This window comes from Myodes glareolus, chromosome 13 (genome assembly GCF_982192425.1).
Source record: "Myodes glareolus chromosome 13, mMyoGla1.1, whole genome shotgun sequence".
NCBI classification, from domain to species: Eukaryota; Metazoa; Chordata; class Mammalia; order Rodentia; family Cricetidae; genus Myodes; species Myodes glareolus.
Genome location: NC_142038.1, coordinates 77,286,734 through 77,307,379, shown reverse-complemented (window position 1 = coordinate 77,307,379; position 20,646 = coordinate 77,286,734). Strand labels below are relative to the sequence as shown.

The window sequence follows — 20,646 nt, the reverse complement described above, 5'->3', positions numbered from 1 at the left end:
GCTTACACCTGAGGAGCAATCACCAGAGACTGCTCTGACTGCACCTGAAGGAGCGTTCAATGGATCACAGCCCACAACACCAATTGGAGGAAGAGGGACCCTCTGAAACAGACTCCACCTGTAACAATTAGAGGAAGAGATAGGTAGACAACAGGGCAAAAATACACTCAAAAACATAAAGAGGAATATGACACCACGAGAAACTAATGGTTCTACAACAGCAAGACCTGAGTGTAGAAGGAGCTGCAGACAGGCCTGCTTTTCATCCCACCCAGCTCCCGCACGTCTAGCTTAGCCCCGGAAATAACAACACACAAATTGTATTCATTTAAACACTGCCTGGCCCATTATCTCTAGAGAGTTAGTTACTGGATAACTCTCACATCTTGATTAACCCATTTCTAATAATCTGTGTAGGACCACGAGGTGGTGGCTTACCGGAAAAGATTCAGCATGTCTGACCTGGTGGCTGGCTCCATGGCGTCTGCCTCATTGCCCTCTTCCCAGCATTCTGTTCTGTTTACTCTGCCTACCTAATTTTCTGTCCGATCAAAGGGCCAAGGCAGTCTCTTTATTAACCAATGAAAACACATAGACCGAAGACCCACCTACATCATTTCCCCTTTTTCTATTTAAACAAAAAGAAAGGCTTTCACTTTAACATAGTAAAATTACATATAACAAAACAGTAAGAATTACAGTTACAATATTTATATCTATTTTATCTTTATCATAATAATGGAAAACTATAACCATTCTTCGACTCCATCAAAGACTCCAGAAGAATATAGTATTACCTAAGTAAACAAGAAGTAAGCAACTTCCAAAACTCTAGAAAACTGCCTGGACAGTCACCCAAAGTTCCTCTGTACTGTTGGGGCATCCATCTTCGGCCTTCAGGCCCATAGTATCCAGCAGACATTTCCATGAAGCAGGAAATTTCAAAGGCAGTTCAGTCACTATCTGCTGTGTCCTGCAGAATGTCTCGCAGACTCTTTCATGAATCAGGAACCCCGAAAGACCATCTCACCTTTAGGCAAGTTCAGCAGTCCTCTCTCTGCAGGTTCTCTGTGTCCAGTTTATGCATCAGTCCAGGCAAGAACAGTTTCTTGCCCAAATGGCTATCAAACTCCATAAGTAGCCTCTTTGATGCCCATCTTCCTCTTAAAGTAGATTAGTGCTGCCAGGAGCAGATGTGTCTCATTGTCATGAACAACCCTAAGTTATTGAAACATTAAATGCCATGTTCTGTAGTCTTTGAAAGATATGAAGAATGCTTATCTGAAATATATCTATGCACATCTAGAAAATCAAACTAGCATTATTACAAGCTTGACTATTATCGATGATTATCCATTAACAACCTATATTTTAATTATGCATTGCATTTTTAAATGAACTACACAATCGCAATGCCTCAATCAAGATCAGAAATATATATACATATAACAATATTGACCTTAAAATCCATACCAATGCAAATTATTCATATCTATATCATATCCCCCTTTAAATGTAAAAGAACATTTATAAGCAATATTTGAAAATATGGATGTAGTTATTTCTCTCCAAACTTCTTCCTGCTGTATAGGGGCGCTGTTAATCAGGTCTTTCATGGTATAAACTGTGTGCTAGATTCATCTCAGTCGGCAGTTGAGCAAAGTAATTTCTTGAGGGTGTTCATAGCAACCTTTCAGGAGGACGGGGTCTATCATACCATATTGGGATAGAAGCAATCCACAGGGTCTCATCCTCTGTGAAAACAAAAGAAGAACTTTTCATAAAAGAAAAGCATCATAACCTTAGATCCAAATTTTGAAGTCAAGGTATTTTCAAAATACCTATCTTGGATTAATTCAGCAGCATTTATAAACAAATTATCTTTTAGCAGCTATTGCTCCTTCCTCAGTATTCAAACAATTCAAAGAGAGCATAATAGCTTACAGTATCAAGATTCTCTGTGTATTTTCCATCTTCGTGCAGTTTTATTTTAACCTCTATTTCTTTTATTTTTACTTTTACTTTTTGAGACAGGTTCTCTGTATATCTTTGTCCTGAAATAACTCTGTTGACCAGGCTGTCCTTGACTCACAGAGATCCTTTGTCTCTGCCTCCCCAGTGCTGGGATTAAAGGCGTGTACCACCACACCCAACTACTTTCTTCCTTTTTTACCCTAAGAACTTTAACCTTTAGCCTGCATATATTTTTAACACACTGTAAACCATTTAGAGGTTTTCTTCATCTTTGAATCTCTCTTTACTGTATATTTCTCTCTTTTTCTGACTATATGAGTCTTTTTTTTAAATATTTATTTATTATGTATACAATATTCTGTCTGCATGTATGCCTGCAGGCCAGAAGAGGGCACCAGACCTCATTACAGATGGTTGTGAGCCACCATGTGGTTGCCGGGAATTGAACTCAGGACCTTTGGAAGAGTAGGCAGTGCTCTTAACCGCTGAGCCATCTCTCCAGCCCCTATATGAGTCTTTAAGGAGAAGATTAAAGCTGTGGCTTTGATGGCTAGATCCTGCCCATTCCTTCGTTTCCAGCCTCATGGCAGAGATACAGCTGGAGCCATTTTTATTGTTACAATTCTATGGCGTTTCAAGGTCCCTGCCAGCAAGCAAGCTGTAGCATTCTGCTCACAGACCACACTCAGTCGGACTGCCTGCCTGAAAGAGTCAGAGTTTGCCCTGGCAGGACGACCCAGAAAGCCGGCATTTTAAAACAGTGCTGAAACCTGCTACGGCTGAAAACCGAAAAGCATGCCTTCAGCTTTTCATCAACACCCTTTAAGTGTTTCGTGACAGGACCTCTTAAAAGAGCTGCAAGGTTTTGCAGCTAAAGCTGAGGTACCTGCTGTAGCCACGTTTATCTCATCAACTCCAAGGCATTTCAAGGTCCTTGCCTGCAAGCAAGCTGCAACATTGTTAAGCAACACTCAAAACCTCTGTAGTCAGGACCGCTTGCTTGAAAGAGTCAGAGTTTGCCCTAGCAGGACAGCCCAGAAAGCCCGCATTTTAAAACAGTGTGGCTTTTTTCCTGCTACAGCTGAAAACTGAAAAGCATGTGTTCAGCTTTTCATCAACACCATTTAAGTATTTCATGGCAGGACTTCTTAAAAGAGCTGCAAGGTTTTGCAGCTAAAGCTGAGTCAGGAAGCTTCTCTTAGATGAGAGCACTTGCTTGCCTCTAGCAAGCAGAGCAGACCCAAGAAATTGTTGCTGCCAAAAAAAACATGCTTTATTCTTTTCCAAGCTTTCTCAAGCTTTCTGTGGATTCAGTTATCCATGTGGGAGCCATTTGTAGCGAGAAGCTGCAGGCAGGCCTGCTTTTCATCCCGCCTGGCTCCTGCACAGCTAGCTTAGCCCCAGAAATAATAACACACAAGTTGTATTCATTTAAACACTGCCTGGCCCATTATCTCTAGAGAGTTAGTTACTGGATAACTCTCACATCTTGATTAACCAATTTCTAATAATCTGTGTAGCACCATGAGGTGGTGGCTTATCGGAAAAGATTCAGCATTTCTGACCTGGTGGCTGGCTCCATGGGTCTGCTTCATTGCCCTCTTCTCAGCATTCTGTTCTGTTTACTCCGCCGACCTAATGTTCTGTCCTATCAAAGGGCCAAGGCAGTCTCTTTATTAACCAATGAAAACAACACATAGACAGAAGGCCCACCTACATCACCTTAGTACCCCAATGCAGATAAAGCAGAAGGAAATGGCCTTAAAATGGCTTTATGAAGATGATTTAGACCCTTAAAGAGGAAATGAAAAATTCCTTTAAAGAAGCTATTTGCTGATGATATGATATGCTATAATACATAAGTGACCCCAAAAGTTCTACCAGGGAACTCCCACAGCTGATAAACCCCTTCAGTAATGTGGCAAAATACAGGATGAGCTCAAAAAATCAGTAGCCCTCCTATATACAGATGATAAACAGACTGAGAAAGAAATCAGAGAGACATGACCCTTCACAATAGCCACAGACAACATAAAATATCTTGGGGTAACTCTAACCAAACAAGTGGATGACCTGTATGACAAAAACTTTAAGTCTTTGAAGAATGAATTGAAGAGGATATCAGAAAATGGAAAGATCTCCCATATTCATAAATAGGTAGGATTAACATAATAAAAATGGCCATCTTACCAAAAGCAATCTACAGATTCAATGAAATACCCATCAAAATACCAGCACAATTCTTCACAGAACTCAAAAACAATACTAAATTTCATATAGAGAAACAAAGAAAAACAGGATAGCCAAAACAACCCTTTACAATAAAGTACCATCTGGAGGCATAGCCATCCCCAACTTCAAGCTCTATTATAGAGCTATAGTAATGAAAATAGCATTGCATTGGCATAAAAACAGACAGGTGAACTAATGGAACCGAATTGAAGACCCTGATAGTAGCCTACACACCTATGAATAGCTGATTTTTAACAGAGAAGCTAAAAATATAAAATGGAAAAAAGAAAGCATCTTCAACACATGGTGCTGGTATAACATGTAGAAAATACAAACACCCATACCTATCCCCATGCACAAAACTCAAGTCCAAATGGATTAAAGTCCTCAGCATAAATCCAGCCACACTGAATCTCATAGAAGAGAAAGTAGGAAGTACCCTGTAATGCACTGGCACAGGAGACACTTCCTAAATACAACACCAGTAGCACAAACACTGAGAGAAGCAATTAATAAATGGGACCTCCTGAAACTGAGACATTTCTGTAAAGCAAAGGACATGATTAGCAAGACAAAACGACTTCCTACAGATCACCAACCCCATATCTTATCTCCAAGGTATAAAAGACTGCAAGAAACTAGCCATCAAATTATCAAATAATCCAGTTAAAAAGAAATGGAGTACAGATCTAAGTAGAGAATTCTCAACAGAAGAATCTCAAATGCCTGAAAGACACTTAAGAAAATGCTCAACAAAAAAAAAAAAAGAAAAAAAAAAGAAAATGCTCAACAGTCTTGATCATCAGGGAAATGCAAATCAAAACAACTCTGAGATCAAAACTCTGAGATACCATCTGACACTGATCAGAATGCCTAAGATCAAAAAACACTGATGACAACTTTTGCAGGGGAGGATGTGGAGTAAGGAAAACACTCCTCCATTGATGGTGGGAGTACAAACTTGTACAGCAACTTTGGAAATCAGTATGGTGGTTTCTCAGAAAATTAGAACTCAATCTACCTCAAGACCCAGCAATACCACTTTTAGGCATACACCCAAAGGTGGCATACTCATACCACAAAGACATTTGTTCAACTATGTTCATAGCAGCATTATTCATAATAGCCTGGACCTGAAAACAACCTAGATAGCCCTCAACCAAAGAATGGATAAAGAAAACGTGGTACATTTACACATGGATTATTACTCATTGGCAAAAACAAAACGAAACAATGACATCTTTAAATTTGCAGGCAGAGGGACAGAACCAGAAAAAAAAAATCTTGAGTAAGGTAACCCAGACCTGGTGTGGGATTCCCCTCTGTATGCTGTGAATACCATTGGTTAATAAAAGAGCTGTTTTGGGCCTGTGATAAGGTAGAGCAGAGCTAGGCAGGGAAAACTAAACTGAATGCTGGGAGAAAAAAAGCAGATTCAGGAGAAGCCATTTAGCCCCGCCAGAGACAGACACCAGAACTTTACCAGATAAGCCACAGCCTTGTGGTGATACACAGATTAATGGAGATGGGTTAATTTAAGATATGAGTTAGCCAGAAGTATGCTTAAGCTATTGGCCAAACAGTATTCCAAGTAATACGGCTTCTGTATAATTATTTAGAGGCTGAGCAACCAGGAACAAACAAGCAGCCCTCCTGCTACAAATTGGTATGCAAACATGGTCGACTAAAATCTACTTAAAACCTGACAGAGTTTGGGAAGGAATTCTAGGCAAAAACAAACAAACAAACAAACAAACCAGAGTTAAGCACAGCTTAACACTGTGACTCCTTTAAGAGAGGTTTTCCTGATTCAGCGGTAGCAGAGAAAAAGTGGGACAATTTTGAAATGGCAGCTTTCTGGGCCATGCCAGCACAAACTCTGGCTCTTTCAGGAGGCTGAGCATTTAAATGGAGTCTGTTAGCAGAGTTCTACAACTTGCTTAATGGAGCCACAGACCCATTGTGTGCCTAAAACCAGGGCAATGTGCTTGGCTCTCAGAGGCAGCAAACATGCCTCAGGCATGCTGGATTAGGCAGAGCAAGCAGACAGGGCCACATTGTCCCTAGCCATGCCCATGGAGCATTAAAAAAAGTAGTTCTGGTCAGCAAAGGATTACAGATATGCAATAAAGAAAAATCCAGATGGAAAAGACCTCTAAATGGGTCACAGTGTTAGATAAATGCACGTAGATTTGGGAGAGAGAGGAAAAAGTGTAAAGGGACAGTAAATGTAATATAAAAGAGTACAGTCAGTCACAGATTAAAGGAATAAAGATAATCAAATAAATATTAAACTTGTAGAAAAAGTAATAAGAGTAAGAAAAATAAGACGCGTAAAGATGGAATATACACAGAGAATCTGGATTATGTATATTATTCTGTTTTGAGTTTTTTGAATGTGAAGGAGCTAAGTACAAAGAGATATTTCATTCTATGGACTGCTAAGTTAAACCAACATAAAGGTATCTTGACTTCAAAATTTGACTCTAAGGATATGTTGCTTTGGAAAAGAGGTTCTGCTTTTGTTTCCACAGAGGATGAGAACCTGTGGATTTCTTCCAGACTAATGTGGTTTGATGGACCAAGACTACATGAAAGGTCTCCATGAAAACTTCCCAAAAATACTTCACCCAACAAAAAGCAGGGAGCAGTTTGGAGAGAACTATGCCCAAATTCCCAAATATTGTTTATAAATGTTTGTTAACATTTAAAGGGGATTATGTTATAGAGATTTGTATTGGTATGGATCTTGGTTTATTCATCCAAATTTAAAGTCAGTTTTGTTATACTGTGTATATGTATTTCTCATCCTGATTAAGGTATTGTGTTTGCCCAACTCATTTAAAAATGCAATGTATAATTAAGAAATATAGGTTAATAGATAATCATCCATAATAGTCAAGCTTGTAGTCATGTTAGTTAGATTTTCTAGATGTACAGAGATGTATTTCAGATGGACAGGCATCCTTCAAACCTGTCAAATATTACAGAATATGGCATTTAAAATGTAACTTAGGACTTTTCATGACAATGAGATACATCTGCAGGTCTCAGGGCGTGTCCATCTGTTTCTCCTCATGGTACTCGACTCGCTGCCCCTTGTGGCCCACTGCAGCCACTTGGGGAACTGTGCCGACCCTGCCTGGGACACTTGGGGACCTGCAGCATTTTTCTGCAGCTGCACCACTTGGGGATCCTCAGCATTTTATTTAATGGGATCCCAGGGCCTTGAGTATTCTAGGCAAATGCTCTTATCCTGTTACATCCACAGCCCTAACTCCCAGAATAAAACTTTCAGAGACCAGCTCTGGTCATATATCTTCACTTATTTGCTAGATTTAAAAAAAAAAAAAAAAAAAGCTGGGGTGGCGGGGACAAGCCTGACAAGTGAAGGGTGGTGCTATATGGCCCCTGCAATAGCTATGAGGGCTGAACGATCTTGGCCTTCATTTATAAACATGAATAATGAAAAAGCACCAGTCTTTTTTAAAGATTTCTTTTAAATCATGTCCATTTATGGGTGATATATGAATGAGTGCCAGAGGCCAGAGGTATCAAATACCCCTAGAGCAGGAGTCACAGACAATTTTGAGTTGCCCAATGTGGATGCTGTGAACTAATTTACTTACTCAACCAAGGTTGTATACTAAAAGTCCAAGAAATGTCTAATGAATAAATAAATGGAACTTTAACTGATGTTTTTTTTTTATGGGAAAGCCAATAAACTCCATTTTTTTCTGTTCAGACTTTTGTATTTACAACTTGGTCTTGTCTTCTAGATGGCTATTAATCACCTGTAACAAAATGATAACCCTGTTGTTAACTTATCATCAATCAATATCGTGTATTTCCAAACTAAACAATAATTTTCCCTCCCTAAAATCAAACTTCAGTGATCTGTTGGTTAAAACAAAAAGACTGCAACCACCCAAGATATCATCATTGTTCACAATTTTCATTTAGGGACAAGATTCTGCAGTTAAAATTTCCTAAGCTCCAGGTATTCTTACTGTCTGTGGAAATTCTGCCTTTCAGTCGGTACTTATGATTCCACAGTTTAACTATAATTAAGATTTACTGTCATTGAGCCTCTCATTGACAAAACCCCTCTGAGGAAGAGAGAGGCAGGGCGATACTGACCATCAGTTACGCTACAACTTGGATGCAGTGCCACTCATTTTCCAAGCAGCAACAGATCCTGTATTCCTTGTATGCTTTCTTTCAGTACTTGGAGGCAGATAGGCGGGTCTCTGAGTTTAAAGTCAGCCTAGTCTACAGGAGAGTTCCAGGCCAGCCAGAGATACATAGGGAGACCCCTCCTCAAAATAATAGTAAAAATAAAATAACTACTCATGAGTCAATGATCCACATTTCCTTCTGGCCACTTCATTCTTTACAACGGCTCGGTGAAGCGGGTGTTACTCTTACTTCCCAGAGCTACAGGATCCAAGGATCACCCGGCTGTTAGAAAAACCCAAAACCTGTCACTAGCTTTGGCACTCAAACTTCCAGGAAGGCCGTGGGCAGGAAAGGGAGTGGGGGTAACCGCCATGGCTTCCCGCGAGCACTACCTTCCGGCGCCGCCCACGAACCGGTCCCACCCGCCGAGAAAGCCACTAGCCTTGTCTGCGCCCAGAGCGGAGCCGGCTCCCAAGCGAGGCACCCAAGGCCGCTCCACCCCAAGTGTCGCCCCAGAGCCCGGCCTCCGCGTCACACCACTGACCCAGGAGACACCGGAGCTCCTATCGGACCGCCCAGCCCGTCGGTTCACTGGCCGCTCTAGCCACGCCCGGCCGTCTCGTTGCTCCTAGCATGACGTCATCACACGGCGCCGCCACACGGTCGCGGGCACGCGCAACCAAGATGTCTCCGACGCCGGCGCTTTTCAGTTTGCCCGAGGCGCGGACGCGGTTTACGGTGAGCTTGGGGGCTGGAGTCTGTCGATCTGACCCGGCGCTACTCTTTCTCTTTCTCTCCCTGAAAATTTGCCCGAGACCGGAGGATTTACACCGCTCTGTCCGCTCCTGGCCCCTTCCGAGACCTACAGTCAGGGAAAGGCGCATTAGCTACCTCTTCGGGTTCCGAAACCCGGTCCTCTTCGTGGGCCAGCGTGGAGCGTTCACCCACACACAGACTAGCTCCGTCAGCTCCAGCTGCATGGAGCAGGTGTCTCGGGCAGGAACCCTGAAGTCTGTGTTCCCGCCCCGCCTCCTACTCTACCAGGTGCCTAATCTGGCAGCCAGTTCATGGCTCTTTAACCTTGCTCATTTCATCCAGAGGTGGATATGAAGCTCCTAAGAGGGAAGATGCAAACTGATCACCTTGGGAAGGGTTGCAAGCTGGAAAGAGTTACCAGCTGCAGTTTCGTTCTTGCCTGTTTGGTAAAGGGTAGTTGAGCACTTAGGAAACACTTTGATGATGTTTATGTGTTAGAATAACATTAAAATAGGTAATTTTCTCCCCTAGAAATGAAGACACCCCTAACCCCTTCTGAAAAAAAATTGAGTTGACGACTTTTCTCGTTTTTCTGACTTTAAACCCATGATCCTTTCTTGTGTTGCTCATCATAGCAATATATGTTCGAAGAACACTTTTACAAGCTATTAGACTCATAATCTATACCATTTGTACTAAGAGTTCATACACGTTTCAACTTAGATATTTAACTGTGTTTAGGTGGTTATAATGATACCAGAAGGAAAATAATGTGAGAGGAAAAAAGATTCTTCAAAATGAATAGTTGTCTTAAGTCGTTTTCTGCTTTGCCAGGTGTTTTGTTTACTTTTGAGGAATTATGGCTTATGTCATTAGAAACGTTTTCTTCTGTTATAGTATCCCTGAAAGGAACATTTTCCCCCTTTTCTCTCAGTCCTGGAAATAGAGCATGCCAAGCAAAGAACTCTACCCCTGAATTATGGCACCATTTAATTGTAGATCACTTAAACCGTGGTTCTCAGGCTTTGCTGTGTTGTGTTGTTACCTGGAGAGCTTGTGAAATGAAGATACTTACTTATTAAGCCCAAAATGGAGACCAGAGAGCCTCAGTTTTTTAACAAGTTCCCATGAATGCCATTGCCTCTGATATGTGAGGGTGGCGAAACAAAAAGAAAGCAATAATCCCCAAGTGACTTCACTTAACCTGTGATGGAGCCAGTAATGGACTCTTGTTGTTCCGATAAAAGCTTTTATGGAGTAATAAGATAGCTTTGCAATGACTGTAATAGTTTTGTCGTGTGTGTGTCTATAGATAGATAGATATGTGTATATATATATATATACACACATGTGTGTATACACATACATGTATATACATACATAAAGTGCTCAGTTTAAGATAATCATTTGTTTATTCATTGCTTGGATTTTCCTGGCACTGTGCTGGATGAGCAAAATGCCTGGAAGAGGTAGGCGCTGAGTAGTCAGAACGTATAGACTTGGAATGAACTGGTAGAACAGCATGAGTGTGTTAACATACTGAAATGAGAGTCATAGGAAGATAAGGCTGAAAACTATAGAATAATCCACCAGGGGATCTGGAGGGAGCTACATAATTTCAAAACCAAAACATACAATTAAAGAACCATGTAAAGATTGGTTTGTTATTTAGATAAGGATTATTTATTTTTATTTTTTTTTTTTACCTACCAAATATAAAAATGGTTTTAATGTTTTATTTTTTTAAATGTTTTTCCCCAGTTCCCCCTCCCTCCCCCCACTTTCCCCAACTTCTCCCCACTCCCATCCACTCCTTAGAGAGAGTAAGGCCCATCGGGAGTCAACAAAGTCTGTCACATCACGTTGAGGCAGGACGCAAGACCAAAGTATCTAGGCTGATCAAGGTATCCCACCATAGTGAATGGACTCCAAAAGGCCAGTTCATACACTAGGGATAAATTCTGAACCTATTGCCAGTGGCTCCACAAACTGCCCAAGCCACAGACCCACATTCAGAATGCTTGTTTTGGTTTTATGTGGGTTCTTCAGCTGTCAGTCCGGAGTCAGTGAGCTCTCATTAGCTCAGGTCAGTTTCTGTGGGTTTCCTCATCATGGTCTTGACCCCTTTGCTCATATTATAGCTCCTCCTTCTCTTTGACTGGACTCTGGGGGCTGGACCCTTAGCTGTGGATCTCTATCTGCTTTCGTGAGTCACTGGATGAAGGCTCTATGATAACAATTAGGGTAGTCATCAATCTGATTACAGGGAAAGGCCAGTTCAGATACCCTCTCCGTTATTGCTTAGCCTTTGCTGGGGTTATCCTTGTGTATTCTTGGGAATTTCCCTACTGCCAGGTTTCTCACTAACCCCATAATAGCTCTCGCTTAATATATCTCTTTCCTGGTTCTCCCTCTCTGTCCTTCCCCCAACTCCACCATCCCCTTCCCTTATGTTCTCCTTCCCTCCCCTTCTCCCCTACCCCTAAACCCCCATGCTCCCACTTTACTCAGGAGATCTTGTCTATTTTCCCTTGCCAGGGGGATCCATGTATGTCTCTCTTCAGGTCCTATTTGTTACCTAACTTTTCTAGGATTGTGAGCTATAGATAGGCTGGTTATCCTTTGCTTTATGTCTAATGTCCACTTGTGAGTGAGCATATACCTTGTTTGTCTTTCTGGGTCTAGGTTATCTCACTTGGGATTTTTTTTTTTCTAATTCTATCCATTTGCCTGCAAATTTCAAAATTAGACAGTGATTTTTTTTTTTTTAATGTGACCAGGATATACTGGAACTCAGAGGACACAGGTTGAGCTTAAATTTACCAGCATCTGCTTTCCCAGTGCTGGCTACAGGATACTGCATCATACTTAGCATTTTTTAAAGCAGGAGAATTGCATGGATGTAATAATATATAAGAAACGGATCCCCCTCATGAACACTGATGCAAAAATACTCGATAAAATAGTGACAAACCGAATCCAAGAACACATTAAAAAAAAAATTCACCATGATCAAGTAGGTTTCATCCCAGAGTTGCAAGGTTGGTTCAACCTATGAAAATCTATCAATGTAATCCACCATATAAGCAAACTGAAAGGAAAAAAAGCCAGATGATCATCTCTTTAAATGCTGAAAAGGCCTTTGACAAAATCTAATACCCCTTCCTGATAAAGGTCTTGGAGAGATCAGGGATACAAGGAATATCTAAACATAATAAAAAGCAATTTACAGCAAGCCAACAGCAAAAATCAAATTAAATGGAGAGGAACTCAAAGCAATTCCACTAAAATCAGAAAGAAGACAAGAATGTCCACTCTCTCCATATCTATTCAATATTGTACTTGAAGTTCTAGCTGGAGCAATAAGACAACAAGGAGATCAAGGGGACACAAATAGGAAAGGAAGAAGTCAAGCGATCACTTTTTGCAAATCATAGGACATAACTCCAAAAACTACCTAGGAACTTCTACAACTGATACCTTCAGTAATGTGGCAAAGTACAAAATTAACTCAAAAAAAAAAAAAATGAGTAGCTTTCCTATACACAAATGATAAATGGGACAAGAAAGAAATCACAGAAACATCACCCTTTACAATGACCACAAATATAAAATATCTTGGGGTAACTAGCTAAACATGTGACAATAACTTTAAGTCTCAAAAGAAAGAAATTGAGGAAGACATCAGAAAATGGAAAGATCTCCCATGCTCTTGAATAGGTAGGATCAACATAATTTAAAAAAAAATGGCAATCTTACCAAAAACAATCTACAGATTCAGTGCAATCCCCCATGAAAATCCTACCACAATACTTAACAGACCTTGAGAGAACCTTACTCAACTTTATATTGAAAAATAAAAACCCCAGAATAGCTGAAACAATTCTGTGCGATAAAGGAACTTCCGGAGGCATCACCATCCCTGACCTCAAAGTATAGAGCTATGGTAATAAAAGCAGCTTGGTATTGGCATAAAAACAGACACATGAGTCAATGGAATCAAACTGAAGACCCTGACATTAATCCACGCACATAGGAACACCTGATTTTTGACAAAAAAAAAAAAGCCCAAAAGGTGTTGGCATAACTGGATATCAACATGTGGAAGAATGCAAATAGATCCATATCTGTTGCCATGTAGAAAACTCAAGTCCAAATGGATCAAGGACCTCAACATAAAACCAATTACATTAAACCTCATATAAGACAAAGTGGGAAGTAGTATTGAATGCATTGGCACAGGAGACCACTTCTTAAGTAGGGCACTGAGAACAACAATCAGTAAATGGGACCTCCTGAAACACATTTCTGTAAGACAAAGAACACAGTAAACAAGACAAAATTGCAGCCTACAGAATGGGTAAAGATTGACACCAACCCCACATCAAACAGAGGGCTGATTTCCAAAATATATAAGGAACTCAAGAAACTAGACACTAAAATACCAAATAATCCAATTAAAAATGGGGTGAAGAACTAAACAGAATTCTCAACAGAAGAATCTCAAATGGCCGAAAGACAATTAAGGAGTTGTTCAACACCTTAATCATGAGGGAAATGCAAATCAGAATGGCTCTGAGATACCATTTTACACCTGTCAGAATGGCTAAGATCAAAAAATATTGAGGACAGCTTATGTTGGAGAGGATGTGGAGGCAGGGGAATATGCCTCCACTGCTGGTGGGAGTGCAACCTTGTACAGCCATCATTATGGTGGGAATCAATCTACCTCAAGACCCAATGATATACTCTTGGGCATATACCCAAAGGATGCTCAGCAATATTCATAGCAGCATTATTCATAATAGCCAGAACCTGGAAACAGCCTAGATGCCCCTCAACCAAAGATGGATAAAGAAAATGTGCTACATTTAGGCAATGGAGTATTACTCAGCTGTAAAAAAAACAAGGACATGAAATTTGCAGGCAAATGGATGGAACTATAAAAACTTCCTGAGTGAGGTAACCCAGACCCAGAAAGACAAACACAGTATATACTCACTCATAAGTGGATAGGAGGTATAAGCAAAGCAAAGGATAACCAGACACAGCTCCAGGAAGCCAGAGCCTTCTTCCAGTAATTGATAGAACCAGATGCAAAGATCCACAACAAAGCACCAGGCCCAACTCTGGGAATCCAGTCAGAGAGAGTGGAGGGAATACATGAACAAGTGAGATCAAGATCGTGATGGAGAAATCTACAGAGACAGCTGAACCAAGCTCGTGGAAACTCATGGGCAGCTGTGAAGCCTCCGTGGGTCTGAACTAGGCTCTCTGTATGCAGGAGTCAGTTGTGAAACTTGGACTGAAGGGCCACTGGCAGTAGGACCAGGACCATTCCTGTTGCAGGAGCTAACTTGTTAGAGCCCATTCCCTATGAGGAGATGTCATACTCGGACTTATTACAGAGGGGGAGGGCTTGTACTTGCCCCAAATTAATGTGCCAAACTTTGTCGACTTCTCATGGGAGCCCTTACCTGTAGGGAGACATGGATGAGGGGTGGACTCGGGGGATGCAAAGGGGGGCAGAAGGGAATGTAAAATGAATTTAAAAATAAATATATGTTTAAAGAAAAAAAAAGGGGGAACCTGTGATGCAAATGTCTCTCTAGCAGCTCTTGCCAGATTTCAGTGTTCGGTAACATTAAGTGGCATTAGAAATAAAGGTTAATAAAAATGACTGGCAAGAAATGTTTCCCAGTTAAAAACATTTTTTTAAGTTAGAAAGCCATAATTGATGAGTGGTAACTTTTCATAAACAGCAAGCAAAAACTTTCTACTTAATTGTCATTTTTATTTTTGTAGAAATCTACCAGAGAGGCCTTGAATAACAGAAATATCAAGCCATTGTTGAATGCCTTCAGTCAGTTACCTGGCAGGTAATCTTCATTGTCCATCAAAAAGGGCTTTCTGAATGTTTATATTAATAATGAATTATCTGTTAAATGAAGATCTTTTGTTTTTAATAGTGAAAATGAAAAAAAATGTACCCTTGACCAGGCTTTCAGAGGTGTCCTGGAAGAAGAAATTGTAAGTATTTTTCCCCTTTATTTGTTGTTTAAATTTGCTGGCCAGTTAATAAACTATGTTCTTAGAAAATTGCTTTATTATTAGAATGGATATTTAGTCATGACATCTGTTTCCTGAGCATGAATATTTTGCCTTTTAAAAGATAGCCTGACAGGATAGGAGTTTGTCCTAATTAAGGCTTTTGATAGCTCAGGTACAGTTTAAGGTTTTGATGATAAGAAGAGTTTGACATGCAATCTTAAAGAGCAAGAAGTAAAGACTAACCCAGGAAGATGGCTCAGCAGGTTCAAGGCACCTGCTACAGAGCTTAGTGACCTGACTGTGATCTCTAGAACCTAGATGTTGGGAGGAGAGAACTCCTGCAAGTTTTCCTCTGACCTTCGTACATGTACAGGGACACCCGCATGCACACAAAATACACTTTTAAATGTAGTTGTCAAAGTAAATTCTTACTTTGCTATGTAAATGGTGACACACTGTAATGGCTTAAGCGGTCTAGTCCAAGTATATTAAGCACAGAGCCAGGATTCCGTGCCCTCATTTTCTTGTGGGATCTCCCTCAACCACAGAATGCATTAAAAACTAAGACTTGTTTAGCCCTGGTAGAGAAATTTTATCTATTTATGAAGAATCTAAATATTGCCTTTAGCAGGGATCCTGAATAGAAGAAAAACAGGGGGTTTTTTGGTCAAGCAGAACTCTCCCATAGTGGTAGACTCTCTTCTGATAATATAGTGTCCGCCTTTTTTCTCAGATAATTCTGGGTCAGACCAATTGATTGTTTTTTTAGATTTAATGACTTCTGTGTGCTCAGAAAGTCCCTTTTCTTTCAGAGCTTCACATTCATGTGTAAGAAGAATAACACATTCTGTTAATGTTGTGTAGCACAACACAGTGAACACTCAGTGCATTACTTCCCTGTAGAAGACCTCAGCTTATGGACTAAATCCAGGTCCTGCTCTTGTCCTGTGCTGTTGATTTTTTAGTCACGGTCTCAGTACTTCTTACCCAATAAGTCTTAGTCATGTAAACATTACCATTTTTCCAAGACCATTGGATGTTGATTGAATCATTCTTTACTGCTTGGCATGAGTCTATAGACTGTATATTAGTCTGTTCATATTTTTTTCATATTAGAAAATAATAAGATAATTTTATTCCTGTGTGACTGCTTAAATTCAGAGAACCTGTCTCTATTGTAAGCAAATTAGCCTGAATTCTTGCTCCTAAATAAAATTGTTTCTTTGTTGGTAGATAAATCATTCGGCATGTGAGAACGTTTTAGCTATTATTTCTCTTGCCATTGGGGGAGTAACTGAAAGTAAGTATTGTTCTGTTTGTTTTTTAATGTTTCCTTGGTGACCTGTTTCATTTAAAGCTTCTCACCATACCTCTACCCCTATCTGGTTCTGCTCATTCTTTATATGTGGTGCTGTAGACCAAACATAGGGCCTCATGCATCTCTTGTACCCTTATTCATTGTTTAGCTCCTACCTTTGCCAAGAATTTTTCTGGACTCATTTCAGCTTTGTTCAGACTTCTCATCTCTGTTATGTCATGCACATTTGCAATTGCTTTGTTTTTCAAGTGTTTAATCATACATAAATACTTACGAGCATTTATTATATGCCTGGTGCTAAGCTAATATTTGGAAATTCATTGCTGACTAAATCACAGAGCCCATCTGTAAGGATCGAGCAGATGATGAAGGAAAGAAATGTGTGACTATCTTAATATGGTTAAAGTATGTTGACTATATTAAAGTGAAAGTGACTCTCTAAATTAAAAATCTAAAGGAAGCAGGAGAAATTTTAAAAAAGAAGATGGGTTGGGATTTGTGACACATACCTATAATCCCGTGCTTGTAAGGCTGAATCGGGACAATCAGAAATTTGAGACAGGGCAAAACCCTGTCTCCAAAAATTAAAACAAAATGAAAAAAAGAGGAAGCTCCATCTTACAAGTAGGGACATGAAGAATTCAGTTTGCCAGAAATAGAGAAGGCCATGTTTAGCATAGCTAGAAAATTATGTGAAATGAAAATGGCAAAAGAAGCCAGATGTGTGGGTTAGTTTAAAGGCTATTGTATTCCACGCTGACAGATAGCTTTAGAAGAGTAATTGGATTGGGGCAGACACTAGCAGAAAAACTAGGCAGGGAACTATTAAAAATGCAGCAGTGGGGGCACTGGAAAGATGGCCAAGAGTACTTGCTGCTCTTGCAGAAGACTCTGATCAATTCCCAGACCCAACGTGAATCTTGCAACTGTAACTCCAGTTTATGGAATCCAGCAGCATCTTCTGGCCTTAGAAGTATACGTAGTAGCTGGGCAGTGAAGGCACATGCCTTTAATCCCACCAGAGGCAAGTGGATCTCTGTGAGTTCGAGGCCAGCCTGGACTATAAGAGCTAGTTCCAGGACAGGCTATAGTTTCACTATAGTGAAACCCTGTCTCAAAATAAATAAATAAATAAAAGTATCCATTCCAGCAAAACACTCATAAAATACAAATGAAATAAATCTTGCTGGACATGGTACCAACACTTGGGAGACAGAGCCCGACAGATCTCAGAATTCCAAGCCAGCCAGAACTTCATAGTGAGACCCTGTCTTAAATAATCTTTAGAAAATGTTCAGGGGCTGGAGAGATGACTTAGTAAATAAGAGTACTGGCTGTTTTTGCAGAGGACCCAGATTCAGTTTCCCACACCCATGTCAGGCAGTTCATAACTACTTCAGCTCTAGAAGATACGAAGTCCTCTTCTGTCCTCTGCAGGCACCTGCACACATGGGGTGCACATACATACAGTAAGATATACACACATACATATAAAAGAAATCTTTTCTAAAAATATGTCAGTGCCAATATCGGATTGATTTTAGAGACTTTAAACACAGTAGGCACATAATGCCCAACATATGGCTGGCTGGCTGTAGCTTGTTAAATATTTTCAGAAAGACAAAATAAAAAAGTAAAAAACAGTTCATCAGCATTACTTAATCCTGTTGACTCAAATTTCATTTGATTAATTTAAAAGTGTATGTGAAAATGACATTTTAATCTGTTGTGTCATTCATATCATTTATTATTTTGATATTTTTCTCTATAGACCTGGAACACACACAGTGAAAATAGTTTCCAAGTGTCACAGTGAGCTGTTTTGTAAATCTAACTTCCTAATTTCTGATTTTACTTATTAAACTTTTGCATAAGCTGTTTATTCATTCATTCATTCATTCAGAAACTGAGATGAATTCCCCAACAGTTTTTCTCACCCTGTTCATCTCAGCTTACAGTGTGTGCTTAGTTCACAAATTTGCTGCTATTCACTTAAGGTTGTTGATGGTTTTATTACAGACTGAGAAGGCTATGCCTAAAACTTTAATTGAGAAAAGTGAGGGCTTGTCAACTTAAGCCACAAAGAAAGGTTTAAATACAGTTTTCTGCAGGGGAAAGTTTATTTTTGAAAGAGATTATTATTGGCACTTTATGTTTCATGTTTTCAGATTGTCCATAAATATCTTTAATTCGACTTGACAGGTACTTATTGAACTTCTAGCCAATGTCAAACATTTAATGGGTGGAATATTTCCTACTTTTTAAAAGTTATGTCTGGCAAGATGACTCAGCACATAAAGGCACTTACTGCCGAAGCTTGACGTCTGAGTTCAGTCCACATGGTGAAAGGGAAGAACCAACTCCCACAAGTTGTCCTCTGAACTCCATATATGCTGACCCACACACATATATGTACACATATATATAAAATAAATAAAATAAATGTGATAATAAGTAAGCCTACAGTCGATACTACCATGGTGATTAATTGTGATATGCTAAATTATTCAGTACATTGATATACTGTGTGTTTAGGAAGCATGAATATGATAGTCTGCCAAAAATTGTCAGTTTTTTGTTTGTTTGGTTTGGTTTTTTAGATGAGCTGTTATTTACTCTGTTTTGAAAAATGAGGTTGAAATTTGCCATGTAATAAAGAGAAGTATTTAGGTAGAAGAATACTGTTAATGAAACCATGAAAGTATGAGCATGGCTTGGAATTTAGCAACTGGAGAGTGATGTTTATAACCAAGGCTGAGATAAATAACCTGTTGCAAAAGCTGGGATATAGACAAAAAGTTCTGGGACACTATCTTCCATTTACTGCTGCCGTGAGGATCAGCCTCTAGTAGCTCAGGGATTGAGGGGAAGCCAACAGAATCTGTGAACTAATCAACTTGACTTTTCTATCTGAGGGACCAGCCACGGGGGATAAACTTACCTCTCTGGGGCCAGTGAAAAAGGGAAAACACACACATGCACTCTTAGGGTCTTTACCTGTTATTTCTTTATTTCTTTTCTTACCTCTATCCAGATGTATACCTTCTGGTGTATATTGTCTATACACTGTCTATATTGGTGTCTTCCTTCTAACTAATTTTATTTTTTCCTTTACTGCTTATATACCCCAGCAAAATCTTTTAAGCAGTATAAAAATTATAATGTGGTTATAATTTATTTCTATTGGAATGATTACAGTGAACAAAAGTAAAAAACAGGAAAATAGCATGCTTTACATGATTAAACATTTTACGTATTACAGGTAAAAAACAGGTTGTCCCAAGAACCCATGTACATTCATACCCAAGCAGCTTGTTATAGATGAACAGAATCTAAATAAGCAAGGTATTTTTCTCAGCTAGTTTTTTTGCTGGCAGGCTGCATTTTGTGATTACAAAGAAAGGATCAATCACTTTATTATTTATCTCAAAAGATAATCTTATTTAAAAAAATCTTAAAAGAATCACAAATCTAAATTTTTGTATATGAAAAACAGCTCTATTTTAAAATCTCAGGGTGCATACCCACTTACCAACAGTTTTCTTTTATCAAAAAAACTGAGGACAGAAATGAGTACAAGGAATTAATCATCACCCTTGATCACCAACCCATCCTAGCAAGAAAGGTACGTCAGCCAGCAAAAGCCAGGCTGCCATTGTTCTTGTTCCCTGATCTCAACCTTTTTCTCTGACCTCAGTGAGTCCCTCGCTAAAAATATGCCTTTAACCTTTTTCTAACATGTTTTTACCTCAAAGCCATTAATTAAAATATCTTAATCTAACTTTAAGTTATTTTTAAAAGCTTTGTTTCAGCTTTGATGCACATGGAAACTCATGAACACATCTCTTGCCAGATGGTGGAGGTACACACCTTTAATCCCAGCACTTGGGAGGCAGAAGCAGGTAGATCTCTTTGAGTGCAAAGCCAGTCTGGTCTACAGAGTGAGTTCCAGGACAGACTCCAAAGCTACACAGAGAAACCCTGTCTTGAAAAACAAAATAACAACAAAACAAACAAAAAAAGATTAAAAGAATTGAGTTAACTTAGCTTCTAGGATTCAGTTGTTTTTCTGAATCATTAACCTAAGCCACAGTCTTTATGGTTCTTCAAGAGAAACTAGCTGAGTGACATTTCCT

At 39.6% G+C, this 20,646-nt stretch overlaps 1 protein-coding gene and 1 long non-coding RNA gene across 3 annotated transcripts in view; one reads left to right on the top strand and one right to left on the bottom strand.

Annotated features, from left to right (window-relative positions):
- Window positions 1-318: 318 nt before the first annotated feature.
- Window positions 319-8,962, bottom strand: LOC148120066 (uncharacterized). Of its 2 annotated transcripts, none has more exons than XR_015734753.1 (3): window positions 8,828-8,962; window positions 3,540-3,622; window positions 319-1,754 (listed from the first exon to the last, which is right to left on the bottom strand). It is a non-coding gene; the product is annotated as an uncharacterized LOC148120066 (long non-coding RNA). The 2 variants fall into 2 exon arrangements; XR_015734754.1 differs by having other exon boundaries at window positions 8,778-8,923.
- Window positions 8,963-9,016: 54 nt separating this feature from the next.
- Window positions 9,017-20,646, top strand: part of Thoc1 (THO complex subunit 1) — a 47,844-nt gene continuing 36,214 nt past the window's right edge. Inside the window, exons 1-4 of the mRNA XM_048447993.3 lie at window positions 9,017-9,123; window positions 14,947-15,020; window positions 15,111-15,171; window positions 16,426-16,492. Of these exons, the coding sequence (XP_048303950.1) occupies window positions 9,019-9,123; window positions 14,947-15,020; window positions 15,111-15,171; window positions 16,426-16,492 (307 nt within the window). The 5' untranslated portion in view covers window positions 9,017-9,018. The remainder of the gene's footprint in view (window positions 9,124-14,946; window positions 15,021-15,110; window positions 15,172-16,425; window positions 16,493-20,646) is intronic.